At 36.2% G+C, this 27,492-nt stretch overlaps 2 protein-coding genes across 2 annotated transcripts; one reads left to right on the top strand and one right to left on the bottom strand.

Annotated features, from left to right (window-relative positions):
- Positions 1–6,795: 6,795 nt before the first annotated feature.
- On the bottom strand, positions 6,796–7,503 carry LOC131874329 (uncharacterized). The gene has a single exon (XM_059217652.1). The coding sequence runs from the start codon at positions 7,501–7,503 to the stop codon at positions 6,796–6,798; it is 708 nt and encodes a 235-aa protein (XP_059073635.1).
- A 6-nt stretch (positions 7,504–7,509) lies between these two features.
- Positions 7,510–26,982, top strand: LOC131066520 (tryptophan aminotransferase-related protein 1-like). The gene is made up of 7 exons (XM_059217651.1): positions 7,510–7,605; positions 25,293–25,320; positions 25,410–25,512; positions 25,674–25,854; positions 26,061–26,075; positions 26,164–26,253; positions 26,638–26,982. The coding sequence occupies exons 1-7, from the start codon at positions 7,510–7,512 to the stop codon at positions 26,665–26,667; spliced, it is 543 nt and encodes a 180-aa protein (XP_059073634.1). The 3' UTR covers positions 26,668–26,982.
- Positions 26,983–27,492: the final 510 nt, after the last annotated feature.

Here is a 27,492-nt window from a genome sequence, read left to right as displayed (position 1 = left end):
ACTCGGTTCACCTTTTACCGATTTACTCCATTTTCTGTTTTACCGAGTACCCAACTTTGCTTTATTAACCGACTTGGCAGGTTTCCTGTATACACCGACTTGACAGGTTTCCTGTATAGTATATAAACTGACTAATTGCATCTTAACTATGCAGATTTTGAATTTTGTACATAATAGAATAGGAAATGTTATGATTTAACTTTTAAAGAATGCAGTCCCTTCATACCTTTTCTTGACTAATGTGAAATAGGTGCACCTAACTCAGTAGGTAAGGTGCTTTCAGACATAATTTCTTTCTTTTTCCAAATCATCTTGAATTTTTCTTTTATCTCTTCAGTGTCTCTTCTTGGTTGATCTCTGCAATCTCCAGCTAAATGTCCAGCTTTGTGATAATGAAAACATGCCATATTGGGATTTCTCCATGATCTCCGGTTGTTCATTCTAAAACTTATAAAATAGTTGGCACTTATATGTCCATATCTTCCACAACATTCGCACCATATCCTTGTATTGTAATCCCATGGTACTACTGCATATTGTTGGTAAGGATCTGTGTGAGTTCGGTAACCTCCAGTGTTTGCTCAGTGTGGATACTTCATGTAGTTCTTTTGCTTAAACCAGCACTTCTTGGTACTATGTCCATATGTATTGCATTTTTTACAAAACCCTTTGAATTTTACCTTCTGATAGTTGTTAACAGACTTTGTCCTACATTGATTAGGTGTGTGACCATATTTATTGCAATTATAACAATATCCATTGGACTTAGAGATATTCGATTGCTTACCTTTTATGATCTGGCATATGTTGGCAGTATGACCTTGATTTCCATAGTAGTAGCAAATAGGCTTCTTCCTTTTGATGTTATTCCTTTTTCCAGCTTGTTTTGATGATTCTCCTCTCTCGGTAGTATGAATTCCTTTCTCGGTAGAGTCTTTTCCTTTGTAACCGAGTCCTCCATCTTTGTAGAGTCTTCTTGTATTCATTTGCTCATCCAACATCTTTGATGCTTCATAACTTTTCTCCAATGATTCTTTGGATTTATTTTATGTTTCAAGTTCACCAGTCAACCTTGATACTTCAAGTTTCAATGATTGATTTTCATCATTCTTCATAATTGCTTCATGAAGTGCATAACCTAGTTGATCTGTCATATTTTGTTGAATACTAGTTAACCTTATGATTTCATCCTCCTTATGAGATACTAGAGCTTCAAGTTGTTGTTTCTCTCTTTGTAGATCTCTTGCTTTATCCTCAGCTATCCTTAATGCATCTAGATTTTCAGTCATTTGTGTACTGAAATGTTCATGTTCTCTTTTCATTGCTTTTAGTTGATCAGCCAATGCTTTGTTCTTCTCTTTCAACATTCCAATTATTTCTTCAGTCTCTTCAAATATACTATTCTCAGATGATGTCTCAATTTGTTCTACTAGCTCTTGAGAATCCTACAAGTCATCAGATAATCTTCTCCTTACTTTCAGAGATTTTTGCATTTGCCTCTGCATGTCTGCAATCACTTGATTTGCATTATCCAACTCTTCTTGAAGATGCACAATCCTCCGAGATTGTTTGTAGCCTTCCATTGCTAAGATCTTTCTCTTTAGGTAGTTAAACCCTTTTCATAGATTCAAGCTCTGATACCAATTGTTAGGCCCAATATAGAAAGCTAATGTACTGAGAGGGGAGGGGTGAATCAATACTCCAAAACTTTTCTCAGATAATAACCTTACTATTATGCATAAACAGAATAGTGCAGTAACATAAAATAAAACTAAAATCAACAGATAACAATCATACATGATTCACTCCATAACACATATATTTTGGTCACGCAGAAACTCTTCGTTAGAGAGAAAAACTGCGGTGGGGATGGCACCCACAACTTCACTACTGCAATAAGAAAGAATGCTCGGTTAGAGCTACATTTAGCTATTTCTGATAGCTTACCCTGTTAGGAGTATCAAGATCAGTTAGATCTACCTTACTAAAGGATTTTTACAACACTATATAAGTGTAGCACCTGGTTAAAGGATTTACAATTTATAGACTTGGTTAGAGTCTTTTACCCTGTTAAAGGTTTCTCTTACAACTTCAATATTACAGTAAAATCATTACAAATATCCGCAACTTTACATCTGAAATGCTAAAGCAGATTCTATGTGCTCTGAATAAGATTACCTAGCTTGTAGCATACCTCGATAACCCATAATGAAACTCGGTAAACCCTTCTGTTTACTCTATTCTTCGACTATTCATTGATAACCTTCTCGGTGACCTCTTTGTGTCTCTGTAACAGTCTTCCTTCATGCATACACTCTGTTATCTCATTGCATATCATATCTAACCCTAGAATCATGTTGTATAAATAGATCTCTTACAACGGTGATCTGATTCATTGCTTCGATCTTACAAAAAGATTCTTTGAATGAATAACTAAACAAAATATCTCATTGGTTAGATTGACCTTGTAATGATACACAATCTCCTAGTGCAATTTCCAATGCAAAAACGGTTAGATGTGCCTCGATCTTGTAACACGTTTTCATGTGCATGTCTAGGATCAATGTATCTAGTAAAACATTTCACTCAGTGAATATCGACTTGGTGAGTTAACTTTATCACTCGGTAGCCATGAAGCTTTACTCTGTAAACAGCTCGGTGAATACTATGTTCTGTGACTCCTTTCTTCTGTAACCAACTAGACTGTTCATACCAGCTTCTCTGAGTGTACCAACTACATCATTCGGTAATACTAACCGACTAGAATATAGTATGACTTTGGATATGAAACTAGTGGAAATTTGATAAGAAGTAACATTAAGGAGCTCCACATAAAGGTGGTGACACAATGCTTTTTGGAAGTTCCACAAGTGTTAGTGCAATAACATAATAATCACATAGATAAGAAAATAACAATTAATGACCTCACTATAATTGTATGGTAAAAAATATGCTTTAGGTTTTCTTGTGCCAATATTCCTTGAAGATTCATTAGCTCAAATTGTTTTTAGAGATCCACTTATGGCATGCTAGTTTATGAATGAGAAAATGACATCCTTATCAATGAGTTCATATCCTTCAAAAACAATAATTGACCTAAGGCCAACAAACTTGATTAGGTTTCGAGCTTATTAAAGGTTGACAATTGAATGCCCAAATTATAGAGGAAAAATGTTGGGATAGATGCATTGGGCACCTTAGTCAAAGAATAAGTTATATTTTAAAAGGCCTAATAAACAAGAAATTGATAATGTTTGCAAAATAGATTCTTTAATGAAGATATTCAAATACAATCAAGAATATGCACTAAAATAAGTGCTAAACATGATGTGAAATTGCAGGGACAACAATTTATGACACTACACTGATAAAAATAAAATAAAACACAAATAAAACAAAACATTTCATTCCATTCAAAGATTATTAAATAAATAATGCAAAAGGTTCAATGGGACAGTTAGACAAGTGTTATTTGTTGATCTAGAGCTTCACTAATTGAAAAACATGAGTTGGAAAATTAGTTATTTTATAAAAGAATAGAAGAAAACTTGGGAGGAAACATTTATCCACTTTTCGTGTTGAACACATCGTTGAGTTTCTATTTTTATTCTTCTTTTTCAGACTTCTTTACCGTTCTTTGCTTTTCTAAATCCCACACTATTTTTAAAAGCTTTGTTATCTACTCCTTCCTATAGATGCAACTTTATTTTCTAAAAGGAATTAAATGATACAAAACCATTTTGATTTTTGAATTCTATGGGCACACTTTACATTTCCATTGACCATTTTCTCTTTTAAATGCTTTTAAAATGAAAATCAATTTTAAATTATTTAAATGAAATCATATACATCCATGGTGTCTAGAGAAGAAATCTATATAAAGTGAAGACATCTTTGTCAACTAAAAGAGGGGTAAAAATTTATTGAAATCCAAAGAGAACAGTACAACAAAAGGGACAACAGAAAATACAAAGAGCTCTAATGAGCTTTATCCTGAGCAACAAGTTGATCCAGTTCATTAGACAATTCAAGGGGAAGATGCCTTTGATCTGTAATATTCCAATCCTGCATATACTTGAATGCCCACTTAGCCAAACAGTTAGCCACACCATTCCACTCTCAAGGGATATGGGAAAAAATGATAGAGCCAAGGGTCCGACATAATTGAGTGATTTGCTTACTAACCAGAGCCAAATGCCAGTCAACATCCGCCAGCTCTTTTTTATTCAATAAGTTGACAACCACCTACGAGTCTATCTCACAAATGATCCTATGCCACCCCTGCTTACAACATTGCTCCACCGCTACTTGGATGGTCAAGGTTTCCATAAGATTATTGGTATGAGAACCTTTGTAGATAGAGAAGAGAAACTGAACATCTCCAGAGTTGTTGCGCCCCACTCCCCCTATGCCTGCAGGGCCAGGATTTCCCCAAGAAGATCCATCAGTGTTAATCTTAAGAAATCCAAGTGGAGGAGGAGTCCAGTGCCCCTCACAATTAACATGTTGCGAGCGATATCTAGCTCTCCTCCCAGGGTGGTGGGAGACCACCAAAGGAACACCATCCTGCAAAGGAAAAGAAAGGCCAGTGCAAATACCAACATCTCCAGGGTCTAGACCTCCAAGACAAATCATATTTCACCATAACTGTTTCATGAAGAGAATGAACAATTTTCCCCCAGAGGTGCACAATCCCAAGCCTGACACTCTTAAAGATCCACCTATTTCTTTCAAGCCAAACATGCCATAAAATAAAGGAAGGGCTAGTAGTCGAAGCAACTTGGAGAAAAGAGGATCTAGATGGGGAAGGTCCCAATCGATTCCAAAACTCAAACAAAGAGGAAACATGCCAGGAAGGGCAGCCCCATGCAGACCACCAGGAGTGCCAGATCTGTTTAACAAAGGAGCACTGAAAGAAGAGGTGAGACACAAACTCCTCATCATTACTACATAAAACACAAATTGAAGGGTCATGGAATCCTCTCTTGCAGAGATTATCCCAAGTAAGACACCTATTGTGAGCCACCAACCAGAGGAAGAAATTACACTTAGGCCATGAAGAGGAATTCCAATCTTTCTTCCACCAAGGAACCTCCATATCACCAAACAGCTACCTAGTAAGCATAAGGTACCCTGAGGAAATAGTATATTTACTAGAAGAAGCACCTCTCCAAGACAAAACATCAAGTTCGTGCAAATAACTGCACTCCCTAGAAGCTAGAATCTGAGAGAGCTCCATCTGATCCCCCAAAGAGCCCCTCGGCGGCCAGTTAGATGGATTCTTCCATCGGAAACCAATAGAAAGGCCCAAATTATAGGCCTCCTTATAGTGAGCCACCTTATTCCTACTTGCAAAAAGGAAAGAGTCACAAAGAGCTTGCAAGTGTGGGTGAGAGGACAAAAGAGGAGGTTTACCATTCCAAGAATCACTCTAGAACAGAGCCTCTGAACCATTGTTACAAATACAAAAAAGGCTACTCTTAACTAGGCAAGAGTCTATCTTAAGGGTATTCCACACCATAGAACCTCCACCCACCAAAGGGAATCTAGAAACCTCTAAAGGTCAGGCTCCTGGTAAATACTTATATGAGAGGATACGAGCCCATAGCTGAGATTGACTGGAACACCATCACCAATAGGGCTTAGCAACAAGAGTTTGTCCACTCAAGATACTAGAACGAAGATCAAGGCCGCCCTCCTTCTTTGGCCTACAAACTGTATCCCACTTGATTGGACTCCATTTGAAATTTTGCAAATTACCACTCCAAAGAAACTATCGAGAGAGGGCATCAAATTCCTTAAGAAAATACACCGAGGCAGCCTGCACCATGCTTCTATAGATAGGGAGAGCTTGAATCATTGATTGCAAGAGAGTCACCCGACCAGTAGTAGAGAGCCACCGATGCATCCAATGATTAAATTTTTGATGCAGCTTATCAAGCAGGTTTTGCTAGAAGAGCCTGGGTTGTCTACCCAAAACAATAGGGATGCCCAAGTAAGTCATAGGAAGAGACTCAATCTAAAATCTTAGAATATTAGCAATCCTCCCTGGATAGGCTCCAAAGTGTTGAAAAAAAAAATAGAAGACTTGTGGTCATTGATTTTCTGACTTGAGGCAGCCAAATAAGTATCCAAAGTGAGTCTGAAGACTCTAGCTTCATGAATACGAGCCCTCCCAGCGAGTGCAGTATCATATACAAACTAAAGATGGGAGAGAGTGGGCAATCCATTTCCCCAACTCCAGCCATCAATCAAATTATGGGAAACTTGATGTTTAATAAATCTGCCAAGTCCCTTTGCCATAATGATGAACAAGTAGGGAGAAAGAGGATCGCCCTGGCAGAGACCCCTAGAGGCCCCAAATAACTTTGAAGGTTCTCCATTGAGAAGCACAGAAAAGGAGGGAGAAGTGACACAACTCCAAATCCATTCCACCCACTCCAAGCTAAATCCAAAGGTAAGAAGAACTTTCTACAAAAAGCCCCATTTCACTCTATCATAAGCCTTAGCCATATCAAGCTTGATGAACATAGAATGCTCTTTAGAAGACGACATAGAATGGATGGCTTTAGAGGCAATAACCACTCTGTCGATAATTTATTTTCAAAGCAACAAAACACCCTTGCTCTTCTGAGATAACTGTGGGAAGCCAAACTTTGAGCCTTTTGTTAATTAATTTAGTAATAACTTTATAAACCACATTACATAGAGCAATTGGTTGAAAGGGACCAACTGATTAGCCCCTTCCTTTTTCAAAATAAGAATAAGGAATGTAGCATTTAAAGCTCAGAGCATCTATTTGTTAGAGTGTGATTCTTGAACCACAACTAATAAGTCCTGACTAATAATACCCCAGAACTCTTGAAAAAATTTCACTAGGAAGCCATCAGGCCTAAGAGCTTTTCCCTTATGCATACTAAAAACCACTTCCTCCAATTTAGACATAGAGATCAACCTCATAAGCGAGTCATTCATTGCTCTACTCACAAGAGAGGGGATGCAAGACAATATAATATTCTCCTCATTATCAGTGAGAAGCGAATCTTCTAAAAAAAGAGTGGAATAGAACCGGATGGCTTCCCTGGAAATGGCTTGAAAGGAGGCCAAGTGCAGGTCATCAGAATTAACAAGAGATGAAATGTAACTCCGATTTTGGCAGCCCTGAACAGATTTATGGAAAAATACAGTATTCTTATCTCCTTCCTGGACCCAATCAATTCGAGCTTTTTGCTTGCAATAAATTTCCTCTCTAAGATCCCACTCTTCTAAATCCCTGGAAGCTTGAGATTCTTCTCTGCTAAGAGCTTCAAAAAAACCTAGGTCTCTAATTTTCCTTGTAATGACTACCAGACGTTCTTGAGCCCTCTTGTTCATAATGTAAAGATTACCAAAGCAATTCTTGTTCCAATTCTTCAGCTTCCTTTTGACATATTGTAGTTTTTTAGAAAAGGAAAACATAGCAGTGCCATAAGTTGGGCCACCAACTCTCCACCAATGAGCCATTAAGTCATGAAGAGAAGAGTCTCGGAGCCAAATCAGTTGGAACTTAAAGGGAGGCTTCTTGGGAAGAGAAATGCAACAAGCCGAGAACTTGATAGGCCAATGGTAAAATCCCCTCCAATCTAGAATTTCCAAAGAGAGAGAGATTACGACTCATCCAAAAACAGGAGACTAAAAATCTATCCAGGTGTTCTGAAATGGCATCTTCACCAACCCTCCTATTATTCCAAGTAAAGGTCCCATTAATTGGTTAGATATCAAAAAGATGTAAAAAGTTCATATTATCCTAGAGAAGCTTAGAAGAAGGCCCTAGATGAGCATTCCCACCTCTTTTCTCCTCCAAATGTAAGACTGAATTAAAGTCCCTTGCTAAAATCCAAGGCAAGAAAGGATGACAACTTCGAACATACCTTAAATGCTCCCAAAGTCTTATCTTTCTAGGGAAGTCAACAAGAGCATACACATTAGTTACCAAAATCACCTCACCTATATCCAAACTGGAGGACACCATAGAGAGTGTGGAGAGAGAAGAAATCCAACAGTGAGGGGTGATTTTATGTGGCTCCTAGCAAATGGCTAATCCCCTAGCATTCCCCATAGATCCAATACATTGACATTGACCATGATACCAAATATTAGGGACACAACAAAGCATGGAATCCATTGAAAGCTTAGTTTCCTGAATACAAAGGATATCCAAAGAATGATCAATCACCAACTCATGAATAGCCCTTTGTCTGGGGATGCTATTCAACCCCATAACATTCCATGAGAGAATAATCATTGAGTAGAGTGAGGAAAGTGAGCTTCCATGGCCTTCACAACCCTAGACTCTACCAGTAAATCCCCTATAAGTCTAATTTTCTCCTGATCCTTTTTGCGGCCACTTCTTGATGGAGTAGCAAAGGATACTTTATTAAACGATCTTTGCAACAGTCCTAATGCTAGAGGAGAGCCATTTCCCTTACCAGAAGAAAACACCTCCTTAGCCAGATCCATTAAGAGAATATCATTATCTTGTGGTGTCAAGGAAACCACAAGAGCAGCAGACTCATAGCTAAAAGGAGCCTCATTCTTTTGGAGGAGAGTTGTATCCTAGTTCGCAGCAGGAGAATCATGAACATGATTTCCCCCATCTAAGCCTACAACGCTAGACACATCCGGGGTGATACCTTCCTCTACGACCATATTGTCCAACACTTCAAATCTGTTAAAATCTGTATATGATTGCCGATCTAAAAAGGGTCTCTTCTGTCCTCTTTTCTTAGGTCGATTGTGGATAGGAGTAAAGCCATCATTATCAGGGGCTAGTGTGTTGACTAGGGCTTGCCCTTTACTAACATTATCCATCTTGACTTTCTCCTTACCTACATCATTAGTCGGGGCTTTCCTCTTGCTTGCATTGTCCATCTTTAGGCCTGAGGAAGAGGCAAACCCACCAGAACTACCACTATTCCCCTTAAAAACCTAGGGCATTGCCGCTGCAAATGTCCATACTCATGGTAAACTCGATAGCAAAAAGGTAAGGACTCATAATCTAACTGTTGAATCCAAGAAGAAGAACCAAGTCAAATTTCCAAGGAATTAGGTAGTGGGTTACTCAAATCAACTTCAACACAAATACGGGCATAAGAAATAACCTTTTTGTCCAAGGACTGGTGTGTGATTGCAATAGGCTTCCCAAGTAAGACAACTATCTAGCACAGTATGTCTTCTCTCCAAAACTCTAAAGGAAGTCTAGGTAGGCAAATCCAGACAGGAACCCTCGATGGAAGATCCTCCACAGAGTTAAACCCCGGATACCAAGGTTTCACAAACAACCCCACACGATTATAAAAATAAGGCCCCCCCTCAAAAACTTGATCACGATCAAACATGCAAGAAAAGACTACCAAGAAGTAGTTGTTTCCTGCCAATATTATGTCCATATCTTTGTCCACCTGCCATGAACGTCATATCCAGGCTTCAAGGACTGACATAGAGATTTGAACACCAAGAAATTTGCAGATCAAAGCATGTTTGGACCAGTACTCCACATCTTCCATCACAGTTTCTGAAGGAATGACCAAAATTGGGTGATCTTGGCTCTACGGAAAACATCCATTAACTTTATTAACATTTGAGCTCAACCCCACATAGAAAGACTCATTCGTCTGTGCATGAAGCTTCAAAGAAGATCCATCAGGCACCGTAGCACCAACGACCACCAAGCTATTAGAAGGCCCTTGCTTCTCCATTAAAAAGACCACATGCAATGTATGCAGCACATGAAATACCACCCGACTCTACCATCTGAAACCTTTGTCCGCACAGCGTCCACTAGTTCCAAACTGCCGCCGTTCACAAAAATCCTCGATCACATGCTCACAAAAACCCCGTTCACGCATTCTCCAAAATAAACCCTTGTTCAAAGTAGAAGAATCTTTGCCACATGGAGGATGTTCATTTCAAATTGATAATGGTTAGAAGCGAGCGGGATTTCATTTCTGACCGAAGACATCTTTGTCACCCTACATGCCATATAGACTTAATAGAATACCAAAAAAATGCTCTAGTGGTTACTTGAGCTGAGTTGGAATTTTTTGAACCCTTTGGCTATGCTTTATATATCCTAGAAGCATTGCATTGTATTTGGAGGTATTAAAACTCTCTTTTGAATTTAATATTGCTCTCTCTCCTTCTATTTGGCATAAGTGGGTTTTTGAACTGATTGGAATACATTTCTATGATTGCACCATTATGGACATTGGACTGTTAAATCATTGAAAAAACAATCCTCCATGCTCTTTTGTCACTAATATTATGGAATTGTTATTACACTTGTAACTTCTGAGGTCTGAAGTGTGAGCATCTATTAAAACTATTTTCTAAGACTATTTTTCTTGAAAAATGGCCAACCTATTATATTTATGCAAGTACTTCATGATCGTTAAATTGCTACACGATTACACTACTTTTCTACTATTGATTTTCTATAGCTCTTGGTAGTGTTCTCGTCTATTATGTTAGTACATAATATATATCTCTTGCATTTCTGCAAATCTTTCTCTTGCAAATACAATCTTTGCAATTATATTCTTCAAACTAATGACTTTCTCCTTTGGCTACAACTAGATTAACATCCAAATGTTGCTAACTTCATTTTATTCAAATTGGCCTCTAATTTTGTATTGCAAATAACTAGGATCTCTCTTGGTCACACCAGATGCAAATTCATTTTGAAAGAGACCCACCTCCTCAAATCAATGACTTTGATAACTTCAACATGATAAAGAGGGGTTGGTTACCCACACAGACCTGCCACAACCAGCACTTAAACACACATACAATTTTGAATGTATAATGGCGAAATAGATGAGAATGGATATGAACTAATACACCACCTTCATAAAATTCTTATTGAAACTCAAAAAAAATTGCAATACAAACTAGTGAGCTTATTGGCTTCACTTTACACATTTCCATCTGATTTGGTTTCTCAGTGACCTACAACAATGATGCTTCCCATCATGTGACAGTCTCTCAAAAGCCTTCTTTCAAAAAAAAAACTCAACCTAACCTACACTTGCAAATAACTAGTTAAACTCTCCACCCCTGGAAAACAAAAAATAAAACCCCCAAAACCACCCTGCACACCCTAAAAATAGAAAATCCTCCCGTAAATACTATACCCCTTTCAAACTTCTAAAATACTACCCCGAATGCTACACAGCCTCTCTAGAAGCATCCACACACAAAAGCTTGAAAAAAAAAACATTAACTCCCATATTCGAAATTAGCCAATATTAGGTCCTCACGGGAGGACTCCACTATTCTACCTAGCACAGAAGAAATTAAAATTTAAAAGAGATTCTCTCCCACGTAGAGGATGCTCTGCATCTCAACAAGTTCATTTGGACTCTTCAATAGGGACTTCCCTATGCAGGGAGTTCAACTTACAAGAGGATAATCTTGCAATTTCTACTGGCAACACTAAACACTTTTTGGTATCTCCCATGGGCAGTGATTGTATACTTAGTTTCAGCAAAAACTAACACCTTTTCTTTGAATTTCTTTGGACCTTTATTTTCTCTCTTCAATGATTTAACATGGAACAATAACCAACCAACACAACAATCCTCAACTCCCCAAAAATACGTTCGACTGAGCTCTAATAGCAGTTTGTAGGATAGTGGATGGAGGTGAAATAAAATACAACACACGAAATATTGCAATACATTCAAACATTAAATGTTATTAGTTCTACAACACCTCAAGACAAATGCTATTGAAAATGGAATATAGAACTCCACACCGTTGTTCTTCTATCTGAGATCTATCTTAGATTGATTTCTATTTTAATGCTAGGAAACTATATTTATAGTTTCTTGAATGGTGGTTAAACTCTTATATTTGATGAATAGTAGGTGATGACATGACGATGAAGATAAGAATCAAATTTGAGTTCCCATGGTGGAGTTGTTGATAACTGATGCTGCTCTAGCATGCAACTAGATTAGTTTAGTTAATAGTTTTTTGTTTATTCATGCAAATAAAGTATGTACTCCAACATGCATTAATTCTTAGGACTATTTTTAGTTTTGCTTTTTGCATGAATTTGTTTTTAGTAAATAAAGCATGTTGTGCATGCACTTATTGTATTCTTAATTTAGGGAGTAGTTTGCTTTTTTTAGTTTGAGAGCCTTAGTAGCTTTCCATGCAATGCTAGGAATATGTTTAGAATTGCAGTTATTATTAATTTTTCTAGACAACAAATTCTTTATATATACAGCCTCTATGTAATTTTTAATTAAGCTTCAATAAAGATATCGATGTGTGCAATTCCAAAAAAACAAGGCACTTTGTTTTTTATTCTGAATTGTGATTTCTTTTTGCAATTTCTTTTTCTTGCAATTTCTTCTTTTTATTGTTATTGTTTGCTAATTAGTTGGTTCAGAGAGGATAGGTCAGGTTCAAAATTATACAAGTGGTATCAGAGCAGGTAAAATTGTTTTGGGTTAAAGTTTTATTGTTGGAATTTTTCCAAAGTTAAACATGTCGAATTCTAACCATATGCCCATTCCAGAATTTGATGGGAATGATTATGATTATTGGTGCATTAAGATGCTGACCTTTTTGATTGGAAAAGATTCATGGGAGATTATTGAATCAGGTTATGAAGAGCCAGCTGATTGTAATGCCCTTACAGCCAATGACAAAATAGCTAGAAAGGAAGCAAGGAAAAATAATGCTCAAGCTTTGTTTCACATTTAGATAGCTCTTGATAAGAGCTTATTTCCAAGAATATTAGGAGCAAAAACTGCCAAAGATGCCTGGAAGACTCTACAAGAAGCTTACCAGGGTAGTGATCAAGTTAAAGTGGTCAAGCTTTAGACATTGAAGCGAGAGTTCAAGAATTTGAAGATGTAAGAAGCCGAAAGTATAAGTGATTATTGTGTCAGAGTCAAAGATGTGGTCAATAAAATGACTACACTTGGAGAAATTGTAAGCAATGAAGTTTCGATTAAAAAGGTGTTGAGATCTTTGACACCTAGATGGAATCATGTAGCAATAATCATAGAAGAAAGCAAGGATTTGACAAAACTACAGTTTGATCAACTAGTTGGATCCTTGATGTCTCATGAAGAAAGATTGAAAGAGGGTGAATTCACAAAGCTTGTTCCCACTTTTGCCAACGAAGGAATTTGGCAAAAGTGGGAACTTCGATTTTCTAGGTGTTCGAGCGAAATAGTGGTATTCACTCGAACTACCCCTGGGAGTTCGAGCGAACCACGTTGCGGACTTGGGCTCGCTCGAACCGCGGGTGACTTTGTACGGGCCAAAATCAAGCCTATTGGTTTGAGCGAATGGGGGTTCACTCGAACCATAATGGATTCGAGCGAACCCCATTCGCTCGAAGTACTGTTCATTCGAACCCTCTAATTTCAGGTTTCTCCCAAATTTTTTTAGAATTCTAAAGAATTAATGACTTCGGAGCTCTGGTTCAAAGCATGAATGAAATAATCTTGATAACCCAAAAATATTAGATTGTATTAATCAGAGCAAGCTTTCCAACGAGTATAATTTTGTTATATTTTGAATTTATTATGTTCTTGTTTTTTTAATTTTATGGAAAATTGATTTTTTATCGAACATGAACTTCTCTGTTCAACGCATTGGGAAAAATAAGAAACTAATTCAAAAAAATTCTGAAAAATATCTATGCCCCTGGTATTGATGTCTTCTTTCTAACAAAAAAAAAAAAATTGAATTTAGATTTATATAGAACAAGTTATGTGTTCAAACGTAAACCTATGTCTAAATTATGACTAGTCGGACTTCAAAACTTTATAAAATAAAAAATATTGAACATATCACTATAAAACCAAATGCAAGCCCTGGATATTGATGTTACAAACCAAAATTCGAAAGAATTGAGTTTTTATCATTTATAGAAAAAAAGTTATACGTTTCGAGGGGCACCTCACTCTTAAAAAATGTAGTTTGTTGTAAAATACTACTTTTCGAGGGAGATGGAAAATTTTTAAAAAATCCTTCAAATAAATTTGAAAAAAATGTATATAGAATCTACAAACAAAATGCTAGAAATCACTAGTTTACATCATCTTCAAATTTTTAATAGTTTAAAAGTTATAGTTCTCGGAAGTTGAAGATTATTTTAAAAATGTACATCTCAGTGTCAAAAGTGGCAAAAAAGTGGGAACCATTATTGTGAGTTCACCCAAGATTCTTTTGAAGGTGTAGAGAAAGTGTTTTCCTCTAAATTGTTAATCACAGAAAATGAAGATGCAAGCAGCAATAGTGCCAAAATCAATCAAGGTCAAGGTAAAGGGCAAAGCCAAAATTCTTCAAGAGGTAGATGAAGAGGTGGCTCAAGAGGAAGTGGTGGTTTCAAAGGAAGAGGTAGAGGCAGATTTGATAAGAGAAATGTTCAATGTTACCATTGTAATAGGTATGGCCACTTTGAAAGAGAATGAAGATTGAAAGAAGGTAAAAGTGCTAACTATGCTCAAGAGAGTAGTGAGAATCCTCCTGATCACTTATTTTTGTCTTATGCAAAGGGTGAAAAAACTAGTAAAGATGTTTGGTACCTAGATTCTGGATGCTCTAACCATATGACAGGGAATGAGAAGTTGTTCTCAACAAAGGATGGAAGTTTCAAATCCAAGATCCAGCTTGGTGATGATAAATCATTGGAGGTTGCTGCCAAAGGAGTTATGGAGGTCCAAACAAAAGAAGGTATAAATAGTATTCATGATATTTATTATACTCCACAATTGAAGCACAATTTGTTAAGTGTTGGGCAGCTATGTGAAAAAAATTATAAAGTAGTCTTTGAGAATAAGACATGTACTATCTATGATAAGAATAAGGGTAATAGGGTGATTGCTGTTGTTCCTATGACAAGAAATAGGATGTTCCCCTTGAGGTTTGGTGAACATAACAATAGTTTGGAAAATATGGCTTATGAGGATTCAAGTTGGTTATGGCATCTCAGGTATGGGCATTTAAATTTTCATAGTTTAAAGTTTCTAACCTCGAATGCATTAGTTTCTGGTTTGCCCACGGTTGAGGAACACAAGGAGGTTTGTGAAGGTTGTGCTAAAGGATAGCATGCAAGAGAAAAGTTTCCAAAGGGCAATGCATGGAGGGCTTAGCACCCACTTCAACTTGTTCATTCAGATATATGTGGTCCTATGCAGACTAAGAGTTTGGGTAAGTCATCATATTTCATCACTTTTATTGGTGATTACTCACGAAATTGTTGGGTATATTTTTTGAAGGCCAAAGATGAAGCCTTGGATACATTCAAGAAATTTAAAGCCCTTGTGGAAAATGAGAAAGCATGCAAGATCAAATGTTTAAGGATTGATCGTGGAGGAGAATTTTGCTCCAAGGCTTTCCAAAGTTATTGTGATTTTAATGGCATCAAGAGGCAACTTACTACTGCATACACACCTCAACAGAATGGAGTAGCTGAAAGGAAGAATCATACTATGTTGAAATGGCAAGGTGCATGTTACAAACCAAGGGATTGAGCAATTCTTATTGGGGAGATGCAGTTGCTACAACTATGTACATCCTCAACCATAGTCCCACCAATGCACTAGAAAAGATGACTCCTTATGAAGCTTGGTATGGTAAAAGGCCTAATGTTAATCATTTCAATGTTTTTGGTTGTTTGGCTTATGTGCATGTACCTAATCAAAATAGACAGAAGTTAGATGCAAAGAGTGAGTCATGTATTTTTATTGGGTATAGTGAGAAAAGCAAGGCTTATAGATTGTATAATCCCCTCACTAACAAGCTTATTGTCTCAAGAGATGTGATTTTTGATGAAGGGGGAGTTTATGGTCATCAAAAAGGCCATGTTGAGAAGCCAAAACCTATTTTGAATGATGATATAATTGCTGATATTGATCATGAGCAGCCAACTAATGTTTCTGTATCTAGTGGTTTAACTCCACCAAGCAATCCTTCATCAAGTTCTTTAGTACCAAGTTCAAGTCTAGCTTCTTCTCCAAGTTCTACAAGGAAGGTAAGGAGTACATGAAGAAAACCCAATAGGTGAGATAGTGAATTTTGCTTTATTAGCCAAGGCTGATTTTGAACCATCATGTTTCAAGGATGCATGTACTAATGAGGTTTGGGTGAAAGCCATGGAAGAAGAGATGGATTCCATTCATAGGAATGACACTTGGGAGTTAATAGAACTTCCACATGACAAAAAAAGGATTGGCACCAAATGGGTCTACAAGACCAAGTTTAACAGTGATGGGACTGTTGAAAGATACAAGGCAAGATTAGTTGCGAAAGGCTTCACACAAAAGTATGGAATTGACTATGAAGAGACATTTGCACTAGTAGCAAGACAAGAGACTATAAGAATGCTGATTTCATTAGCAGCTCAGAAGAAGTGGAGCATACATCATATGGACATGAAAAGTGCCTTCTTGAATGGGTACTTAGAAGAGGAAGTATATGTGGAGCAACCACAAGGTTTTGAAGTAGAAGGAAAAGATAATTATGTCTACAAGTTGAAGAAGGCTTTGTATGGCCTCAAGCAAGCACCAAAAGAATGGTATGCCAAGATTGATGGATACTTTTAGGAGAATGGCTTCCAGAGAAGTAAGAGTGATCCTACCCTTTACTACAAACAAGAAGGTATTGATATTCTCATCATAAGCTTGTATGTTGATGATCTTTTGTATATGGGTAGTAGTTCTAAGATGAAAGATGAATTCAAAGCTGCTATGATGAAAGAATTTGAGATGAAAGATCTTGGTCTAATGAAATATTTTTTAGGAATGGAGGTTTATCAAAGTAAGGATGAGATTTTCATTTGTCAAACAAGGTATGCACAGGATATGCTGAAGAAATTTAATATGACTGATTGTAACCCTGCCTTCACTCCAAGTGCTCATGGAGATTTGTTATGTAGAGATGATGGTGCTGATTTAGTTGATGAGATAGCTTACAGAAGTATTGTGGGGAGCTTGATGTTTCTAATCCATATGAGGCCTAATATTGCCTATTCAGTTTCACTTGTTTCAAGGTATATGAAAAATCCATCTGAAATACATATGAAGGTAGCCAAGAGGATTTTGAGGTATATGAAAGGGAATTTAAGTTTTGGTATTCATTACTACTCTTCTAAAAAGTTCAATCTAGTAGGCTTTAGTGATTCAGATTGGGGAGGTAGTATGGATGATCGTAAATCTGTAGGTCCCGGAGACAACTGAGAGGGGGGGGTGAATCAGTTGTCTAATAAATTCAAATCAAAAACTTATTAACCAACTTAATGCTTAATACCAGTAAATCAGTTAAGTATGTCGGTAGACAATGTTAACAGTAAATTGCTATACCGGTAAGAATTAATGCGTGAAACATAAGCACAAAGTCATCCACAACACATGACACCAATATTTGTACGTGGAAACCTTGTAAGGGAAAAACCACGGTGGGAAACCTTACCCACAATTAGATGATACTACTGTAGATAGTAAGTATACAAGAGGGGTCTGCACATGCAGAAAGGCCAATAGCCTAGAGCTCACTACTCAATCACAAATGGGAGTCACACTGACTACAGTTGGATGGTTAAATCCAATAAGAATGTACTGCACAAAATTGCATCTTCATATGCTGAATTCAATACTGGTGTAATGCTGATATGCTTCTACAAAAACCTAACTTCACCTTCAAATGATGTCTTCATGTATGCCTTTGCTTTATCTCGCATATACTTTCACTTGAATCTTTTTCGCATTTCACACTTGATCTTACAAATAAGATCTTATATTTATACCATACCCTAAGACCAATTTTAGTAGGCCAGCTCTACAAGATATTACAATAAAAACATTTTACAAACAATACAATATCCGATGCAATAACCGATTGAACATGTCGGCTTAATGCATTTACAACAAAATAAATCATCTCCATAGCGTGCTGTGCTGATTTGGAAAAGATAAACCTGCTGGTGTAACCCTAGATAACCTGGACCTATTTGCCGGTAAAAGAAAATATGCAAATAAGGATATACCAATGATTATTACTTCAAAATAAAGTGTCCACATGATGTCTTCGACATTACCAAGTGTCTTCCATGTCATTCCAAGTATCAGTGAACATTATATCCTGTCGGTTAATCATATACCGGTAACTGTTGCACAGTTTACTGTTTGCCGGTGAATGTTGCTAGATCTCCAAAGTAGGTGTATTTAGTAGGTGTTGACATCAATGACAAAACCATACCAAAATACTAACAATCTACCCCTTTGGCATTGATGGCAACACAAGATGGAAAAACCATCAAAGTGCCAAAATAGAGATGCCAAGTGTAAAGCCAACAATCTCCTTAAAGTGACAATCTCTCCCCCTGGAAGCAACATGAGTTATTTTATGTTATCCTATACCAATTTTCACCATGGATATCTCTCCTCAATTGATAATGTGTTTTTCCATATATCTCTCCCCCTTTGACATCAAATGCCAAAGCTACAAAATTTAAGTCCATACAAAAATACCAACTACTCCCCCTGAGAAGTAGCTTCCTCATCAAATACCGGAATAAAATATTTGTGCATTTAATTCTGCCAGTTGATGTCAATCATCAACTGTCTAAGTCTCTACCGGTGGAGGTATGACTCTGAGCTGATATCTGAGATACTCAAAAGTTTCCTTAGGCAAAGGTTTTGTGAAAATATCTGCAAGTTGTTCTTTAGTATTCACATAAACCAGTTTTATCTCTTTTTCTTCAACTTTTTCCCTTAGAAAATTCAGTTTGATAGAAACATGTTTTGTATTAGAATGTAATACTGGATTCTTAGATATATCAATTGTTGCAGTGTTATCACAATATATAGTAATAGGTTCCTTGCATTTTACCTTTATGTCTTTCAACATTTGCTTAAGCCAAAGTACCTATGTACAGTTTGTTGTTGCTGCAACATATTCTGATTCTGCTGTTGATAAAGATGTACAACTCTATTTCTTACTTAACCAAGAAACTAATATCTTTCCAAGAAAGAATGCTCCTCCAGTGGTGCTTTTTCTATCATCCACATCTCCTACCCAATTTGCATCTGTGTATGCATATAGATCAAAATTTTCATCTTTAGGATACCATAATCCAAGATTTGTTGTGCCTTGTAAGTACTGGAAAATCCTTTTTACTGTTGATTCATGATTTTCCCTAGGATTACTCTGAAATCTAGAAACTATACATACTGCATTCATAATATCAGGTCTGGTTTGTGTCAAATATAGTAAACCTCCTATCATAGATTTGCATGTAGTTGGATTAATAGGTGTAGATTCATCCCTTTGAGATAATTTGTCATTTGTAGTCATAGGTGTGCTTATCGGTTTAGAGTTCTCCATCCCATATTTCTTAAGTAGTTCTTTCAAGTACTTAGATTGACTCAAAAATATGCCTTTATCAGTCTGTAAAATCTGCAATCCTAAAAAGAATTTTATTTCTCCGATCATAGACATTTCAAATTCTTGCTACATTTCAAGAGAAAATTCTTTGCATAATTCATCTTCTCCTCCAAAGATTATATCATCAGCAAATACTTCAATAATCAAGATGTCATCATTAGTTACTTTGTAATATAAATTGCTATTTGCATTTCCTTTAGTAAAACCAATCTTTAAAAGATACTTATCCAATCTTGCATACCAAGCTCTTGGAGCTTGTTTTAATCCATATAGAGCTTTTCTTAATCTGCAAACCATATCATTGTCATCTGTCAAGGAAAATCCATCAGGTTGTTCAATATAGACTTCCTCTTCAAGATCTCCATTCAAAAATGCACATTTAATATCCATTTGATAAACATTGTAATCCTTGTGAGCTGCAAAAGCCAAGAATAATCTAACTGCCTCAATTCTGGCTACCGGTGCAAAGGTTTCATTGTAATCAACTCCTTCTTTCTGAGAATATCCCTTACACACTAGTCTTGCTTTATTTCTGACAACCTTACCATCTTCATTGAGTTTGTTTCTAAATATCCATTTGGTTCCAATTACATTTTTATTTTTAGGCCGGGGAACTAATGTCCAAGTATTATTTTTCTCAATTTGTCCTAATTCTTCTTCCATAGATTTAATCCAAAATTTATCTTCACATGCCTCATTGATAGATAATGGTTCAATTTGAGAAATAAGACATACCTCTTCATTTGCAAATCTTCCTCTTGTCATGACTCCTTTAAGTTTGCTTCCAATTATTTGATCTTCAGAATGATTCAGTCTTACATACCAGGGTGTCTTAGTCTGTTGTTGTTCTTCAATTACTATGGAATCCTCTGATGATACCGGAGTAACTGGATCATCATTCTATACTGGTGGATTTATTGTAGGTCCATTTGTCATAATTTCTGTTCCTAGTTCAGAGTCTATATACCTTGAAGTTCCTCTGAATTGTTCATCAATCTTTACATTTGTACTCTCAACAATTTTCTGTAATCTTTTATTAAAACATCTATATGCTTTACTTTTAGATGAATAACCAAGAAATATTCCTTCATCTTTTCTAGGATCAAACTTGCCAATATTCTCATCTCTTCTAATATAACATTTACTTCCAAAAATTCTGAAATACTTAAGAGTAGGAGTATTACCAAACCATAGTTCATGAGGGGTCTTATCAGTTTCACCTTTGATGTGAACTTTGTTGAATGTATAGACAATAGTGCTTACTACCTCTCTCCAGTACACATGTGGTAGATTTTCTTCTGATAACATACTTCTTGCTGCATCCAAAATAGTTCTATTTTTGCTTTCAACAACTCCATTCTATTGTGGTGTTTGAGGTGCTGATAACTGTCTTTTGATTCCATTTACTTGACAGAATGTATTAAAATCTTTAGATGTGAATTCTCCTCCTTGATCTGATCTTAAACATTTAATTTTCTTACCGGTTTCATTTTCAACCATTGCTTTGAATAGTTTGAACTTCCCAAGTGCTTCTAATTTTTCTCTGAGAAAAGTAACCCAACACATTCTAGAATAATCATCAATAATTAGCATGAAATATCTATCACCTTGTAAGCTTTTAGTTCTAGCTAGACCACATAAATCAATGTGAATTAAATCAAGGGCATTATTGGATTTTTCTAGAATACTTTTGAAACTAGCTCTAACTTGTTTTCCAAATTGACATTCCTTGCAAATTGTATTATGAGGTTTCACAATTTTAGGTAGATCTCTAACTGCCTTAGAAGTACTGATTTTTACCATGCAATCAAAATTTACATGACATAGTCTTTTATGCCATAGCCAACTTTCATCTATATGTGCAATTAAGCATGCCTTTTCACTGTTATTCAAATGAAAGATATTACCTCTAGTCTGATTACCAGTTGCAATTTCCAAACCAGTTCTATTCATGATTTTGCATTTTCCATTTTTAAATTGTAACTGAAAACCTATCTCAACTAATTGACCAACACTTAAAAGATTATGTTTTAATCCTTCAACATAGTAGACATTGTCAGTGTTATGTTTACCATCAAGAGATATTGAACTCTTACCTTTGATTGAACAGGCTTTGTCATCTCCGAATCTTACTAAACCTCCATTGTATTCTTGAAAGTTCAAGAATTTACCTTTGTCTCCAGTCATGTGATGTGAGCATCCTGAGTCAATAATCCATTCATCCTTTGATTCAACTTTAGCTGCTAGGGCTTGTTCTACCGGTTGAGCAATAGGTACCAGTTGATCTTCTATTATAGCAACAAAGACCCATCCATTGTTTGCTGCATCCTCATCAGAATCATCAGTCACACCTTCATCGGCAATGTAACAAGATTTATCTTTGTTTTTCTTAAATCTGTATCTCTGATATTCAGGATTAGGTTTGTATGTTCTTCGAGCTTCTTCTCTTAGTCTAGCATGTCTATCAAGGCATCTTGAAGCCATATGACCAATCTTATTGTAGTTAAAACATTTAAAGGGTGCTTTACCTTCATACTTACTTCCAATTGGGCCTTTTGGCATTTTTCTTGCAAATAGTGCTTCAAGTTCTTCAAGCTCTTCATTCTCCTTCCCGGTTTCTTCAAGTTCTCTTGCATAAAAGGCTCTCCAGTCTGATTTGTCAAAGGATGGAGCAGATGATGCTGATGCTTTGAAGGCCAAATCAGTTTTTATAGTAGTAACAGGAGCAAATTCCTCAATTTCAAAAGCTAAAAGTTTTCCAATCAATGTATCCTTAGTTACTGATGTATTAGGCATTGTTCTCAACTCATTTATAGCAGTAACCTTCATTTTATATGTCGGTGGCAAACCTCTTAAGATTTTTAAAACAATCTCATCTTCACTCAAGGTTCCTCCACAACATTTGATACCCAAAACAATTTCATTTACTCTTTCCATAAAAGCAGAAATCCTTTCATCTTCTTCCATTTTCAGATGTTCATACCCGACTCGGAAGCTTTCAAGTTTTGCAATTTTGACTATGGAATCCCCTTCATTCAGTGTTTCCAAATGATCCCAAATAGATTTTGCAGTGGACCTATCTGATAATCCCATGATTTGTTGATCTGATAATGCACTCAAGAGTGCTTCTCTTTCTTTGCAATCATTTTCTTCATCTTTAGCTAAAGTAGTGGGAGCAGTTTGACCAGCTATAGCAGTAGTATAACCATTCTTAGTAACTTCTCAAATGTCTTTACCAATGCAATTCAGATGTGTCTCCATTCTGATTTTTCATATCCCATAGTTGGTTCCATCAAGTTTAGGACTATCCTTTACGAAATAATTAATAGACATTGGATCTCCTCAAGTTGTTAAACTTCTGCAAAAAGAGGACTAAGCTCTGATACCAATTGTAGGTCCTGGAGACAACTGAGAGGGGGGGGGTGAATCAGTTGTCTAATAAATTCAAATCAAAAACTTATTAACCAACTTAATGCTTAATACCAATAAATCAGTTAAGTATGCCGATAGACAGTGTTAACAGTAAATTGCTATACTAGTAAGAATTAATGCATGAAACATAAGCATAAAGTCATCCACAACACATGACACCAATATTTGTACGTGGAAACCCTGTAAGGGAAAAACCATGGTGGGAAACCTTACCCATAATCAGATGATACTATTGCAGATAGTAAGTGTACAAGAGGGGTCTGCACATGTAGAAAGGCCAACAGCCTAGAGCTCACTGCTCAATCACAAATGAGAGTCACACTGAGTACAGTTGGATGGTTAAATCCAATAAGAATGTACTGCACAAAATTGCATCTTCATATGCTGAATTCAGTACCGGTGTAATGCTAATATGCTTCTACAAAAACCTAACTTCACCTTCAAATGATGTCTTCATGTATGCCTTTGCTTTATCTCGCATATACTTTCACTTGAATCTTTTTCACATTTCACACTTGATCTTACAAATAAGATCTTACATTTATACCATACCCTAAGATCAATTTTAGTAGGTTGGCTCTATAAGATATTACAATAAAAATATTTTACAAACAATACAATATCCGATGCAATAACCAATTGAACATGTCGGCTTAATGCATTTACAAAAATAATAAATCATCTCCATAGCATGTCGTGCTGATCTAGAAAAGATAAACCTACCGGTGTAACCCTAGATAACCTGGACCTATTTGCCGGTAAAAGCAAATATGCAAATAAGGATATGCCAATGATTATTACTTCAAAATAAAGTGTCCACGTGATGTCTTCGACATTACCAAGTGTCTTCCATGTCATTCCAGGTACCGGTGAACATTATATCCTATCGGTTAATCATATACTGGTAACTGTTGCACAGTTTACTATTTGCCGGTGAATGTTGTTGGATCTCCAAAGTAGGTGTATTTAGCAGGTGTTGACATCAATGACAAAACCATACCAAAATACCAACAAAATCTACATCTGGAAATTGTTTTTCTTTTGGTTCTGGTTTGATTACCTGGAGCTCGAAAAAGCAAAGTATTGTTGCTCTCTCATATATAGAAGCGGAGTATGTTGCAATTACCTCAACAGGTACACAAGCTCTTTGGCTCAGAAAAGTTTTAGAAGAAATTGAAGAAAAAAAAATTCATCCTACAGTGATATATTGTGACAATGTGAGTGCTATCAAGTTAGCTAAGAATCTGGTTCATCACAGCAGAACAAAGCATTTTGATTTGAAATATCACTTCATACGAGATTTGGTGTAGAAGAAGGATGTCAAATTGAAGCACATCAACACCCAGGATCAGCTAGCAGATATATTCACCAAAGTGGTTGCGAAAGCTCAGTTTATAGCACTATGAGATAAGATTGTCAGCCCTCTTAGCATCAAGGGGGAGTATGTTGATAACTGATGCTGCTCTAGCATATAGCTAGATTAGTTTAGTTAATAGTTTTTTGTTTATTCATGCAAATAAAGCATGTACTCCAACATGCATTAATTCTTAGGACTATTTTTAGTTTTGCTTTTAGCATGAATTTCTTTTTAGTAAATAAAGCATGCTGTGCATGCACTTATTGTATTCTTAATTTAGGGAGTAGTTTGCTTTTTTTAGTTTGAGAGCCTTAGTAGCTTTCCATGCAATGCTAGGAATATATTTAGAACTGCAGTTATTATTAATTCTTCTAGACTACAAATTCTTTATATATACAGCCTCTATGTAATTTTTAATTAACCTTCAATAAAGATATTGGTGTGTGCAATTCCAAAAAAAACAAGGCACTTTGTTTTTTATTCTGCATTGTGATTTCTTTTTGCAATTTCTTCTTTTTGCAATTTCTTCTTTTTGTTGTTATTGTTTGCTAATCAGTTGGTTCAGAGAGGATAGGTCAGGTTCAAAATTCTACAACAGTGTTAGTTGTTGTGAACAGTGGAGATGAGGTAGTTTCCTACTGGTAATACAGTATGTCGATCTTCAACAAATGGTGGAAGAAATTACCTATTTATTCCAATAGTTATTAGTTCATGCCCTTTCAAGGAACTATTGTTGAGGGCATTCATTATCCTTCAAATAATTATTACTTCCTCCAACCAATCACATTGCATACATTAAATTTCATGAAGTATAGTTTTCTATTTTGCAATGTTTAAATTGTTTGATTTAAACAAATTTTAAGCTAAATGCATTGATAAATGATTTTTATGGCTTTTCATTGGATTAAATTTTAAGACCGATATGGTTGCCTTCACATAGAACGAGGTGGGCTTTTCTGGGAATCTCGATTCCTGATAAAACCATAACCGAGAATGCACAATTATCTAAGATAGTGGGCTGATAAAAAAGACGTGTTGGAGTCTTCATTTCTAGGGTTTACCATTTCTACAGAAGGCTGCAGGTGGGTAGGTGGCTGCACATTTTTTTACCTGAAATATCAAGGGCAAAGTTTTCTGGTGCCTGCTGAGTGGAGTTTCTGGCGGTTTACAGAGGGCTGGTCAGATTTTGATGAGAGAGAACGCACCATTGTAGAGGCACACAGAACATTTGGTTGTTATGGGGGTGCAGGAAGTAGGAGTAGCTCTAATCCCTGGTTAGTCTAACTGGAAGGCAGGACCCCACTAAGAAGAAGCAAGACATTTCTCGTTCGTTCTCGCCCATGGAGTTGTTACCATCTAGTAGACAACTATAACTACCCGGTGAAGGATAGAAACCGAATAGAGTTCAACCGGTGGTGTGGGGTGGGTAAGGAAGTGTTCTCGAACCCAGAAAGTTAGTTAGAGTTAGTGCTCTCGTAGAAAATATCGTTGCAGAAAGAAGATATATTGTGCTTGGAACAGGCTCCGTGCAACTCATCAATGCTGCCATTAATAGCCTTTCACCCACAAATGCTTCAAATCTAGCAAAAGTTGCAGCTGTTGCACCCTTTTGCAGTGTAATATTTCAGATCTATTTAAATGAAGAAACCTTAATTTTCAATAATTTAGTGATTTTCTTTCTTTTTTGTGTCTAGATTCAAGTCGACACAAAAATGTACACAATGATTCGGTCAAGCTCAAAAAAATTGACTTTTAAGAGGGGAATCCATAAAGTATTTCTTTGGAAATTTTAACATATGATAAATCTTTGTTTGGTATGCAGGGCTACAAAGTACAGGTGATATTATTTAACTCGGGATGATTTGTGGACAAAAGACGAGAGGGTTTTTACAAAATGAACAAAATGCTTCAATTAAACGAAATTCATCGAGTTTGTAACATCTCTAAACTATCCAGACACTCTTCTAGACGAGGTTGTTTTTAAAGGCAAGAATGTAAAGATGGTTTATGATCATGTGAGTATTGGCTTCAGTTCATTGCAATTTCCTGCTCGACAGATGATGATATAATGCTTTTCACACTTTCTAAACTTATTGGACACGCAAGTAGTAGGCTAGGGTAAATTATTTCATTCATCGCAGTTTTTGCAGTTTCGTAACATATTGTTTAGCATAGTGTTTTTCCTTTGCACGTACATACACTACAAAAATGTGCAGTAAGAAGCTAAAATTTCTAAGGATTTCTAGTTAATGGGTATCTCTTTCCTCAATTCGCCCATGGATTTGATAGGACATAGCTAGGAATTGTTACACTTGCATCTTCTTGGACATTTAGAGATATCGCATGCACCAAATTAAACGTTTTGGTTAATTCTTTATATTATTAATTTTTCCTTGCAGATATGCAAGCATTTCGTCTTAGGGTTGTGATTATGGCTCCATAGAAACCTTGGTAAGGTTCTAAATGAACTATCAAGAGGAATTAGGGATCTAATGAAACTATGCTTTGAACTATTCGACTATTATGTCGTGAATCGGATCCTTGGTGAGCCTTACTGGGACCTAAAAGCCTATGTACTATGAAGAAAGATATATAGCTTACTGGCCATGTAATATCTTACGAAGTTGGATAGGAATTCCTCATACCCCAATTGAGTCGTACCTAAGGGATGCTACGTGTATGACCAATATCCTTTCTACAGCAATAAGATATTTGCAAAAATATGAATTTGTGTGCCTTCATATTTCAATGCAAATAGTCCAAATTTTAGTTACTGGTTTTAAAGAATCTTTCTTGCCTTGCAACAATCTATTGACATTTCCTTTCAATTTCTTTCTTTTTAACTATGACAAAGTTTGAATTCTGGTACAATAGTTACATTCACATTTTCTACTTGCAAACATGAGCACTGTGAGGAGAAGATGGGTTTATCATGAGGATGTTGGTTTTAAGAAGTTTGAGCATCGTGACTCAGGAGGTTTTGATGGATTAAATGAACCTCTTATTAGCAATAAACATTCATATTATTTTTCCATAAACATTTAAATTGGACAAAGTCAATCCACAACCAACTTTGCAGCACTACAGGAACTATGATGCCTTGCAACCCTTGCTTATATATGATAGCTAAATCTAGATAATTGAACCGAAGTAGATTTTGGCTACCTCTCATGCATAAATATTTATATCTACCTATAACAATATAAAATGTTTTATTAAACAATGATTAAAATTGGTCTCTTTTTCTTAATATG

This window comes from Cryptomeria japonica, chromosome 3 (assembly GCF_030272615.1).
Source record: "Cryptomeria japonica chromosome 3, Sugi_1.0, whole genome shotgun sequence".
Taxonomy (NCBI): domain Eukaryota; kingdom Viridiplantae; phylum Streptophyta; class Pinopsida; order Cupressales; family Cupressaceae; genus Cryptomeria; species Cryptomeria japonica.
Note: the sequence above shows the minus strand (reverse complement) of the source record. Positions and strands in the feature narration are given on the sequence as shown.

Excerpts from the sequence above, each read along its gene's own strand:
- LOC131874329 (XM_059217652.1), bottom strand. The coding sequence starts at position 7,503 with ATGGCTCATTGGTGGAGAGTTGGTGGCCCAACTTATGGCACTGCTATG.
- LOC131066520 (XM_059217651.1), top strand. The coding sequence starts at position 7,510 with ATGAAGAGAAGAGTCTCGGAGCCAAATCAGTTGGAACTTAAAGGGAGG. Across the intron at positions 25,513-25,673 it reads AGGAGTAGCTCTAATCCCTG|TGTTCTCGAACCCAGAAAGT; the intron begins GTTAGTCTAACT and ends TGGGTAAGGAAG. Across the intron at positions 26,254-26,637 it reads TAAAGATGGTTTATGATCAT|ATATGCAAGCATTTCGTCTT; the intron begins GTGAGTATTGGC and ends TTTTCCTTGCAG.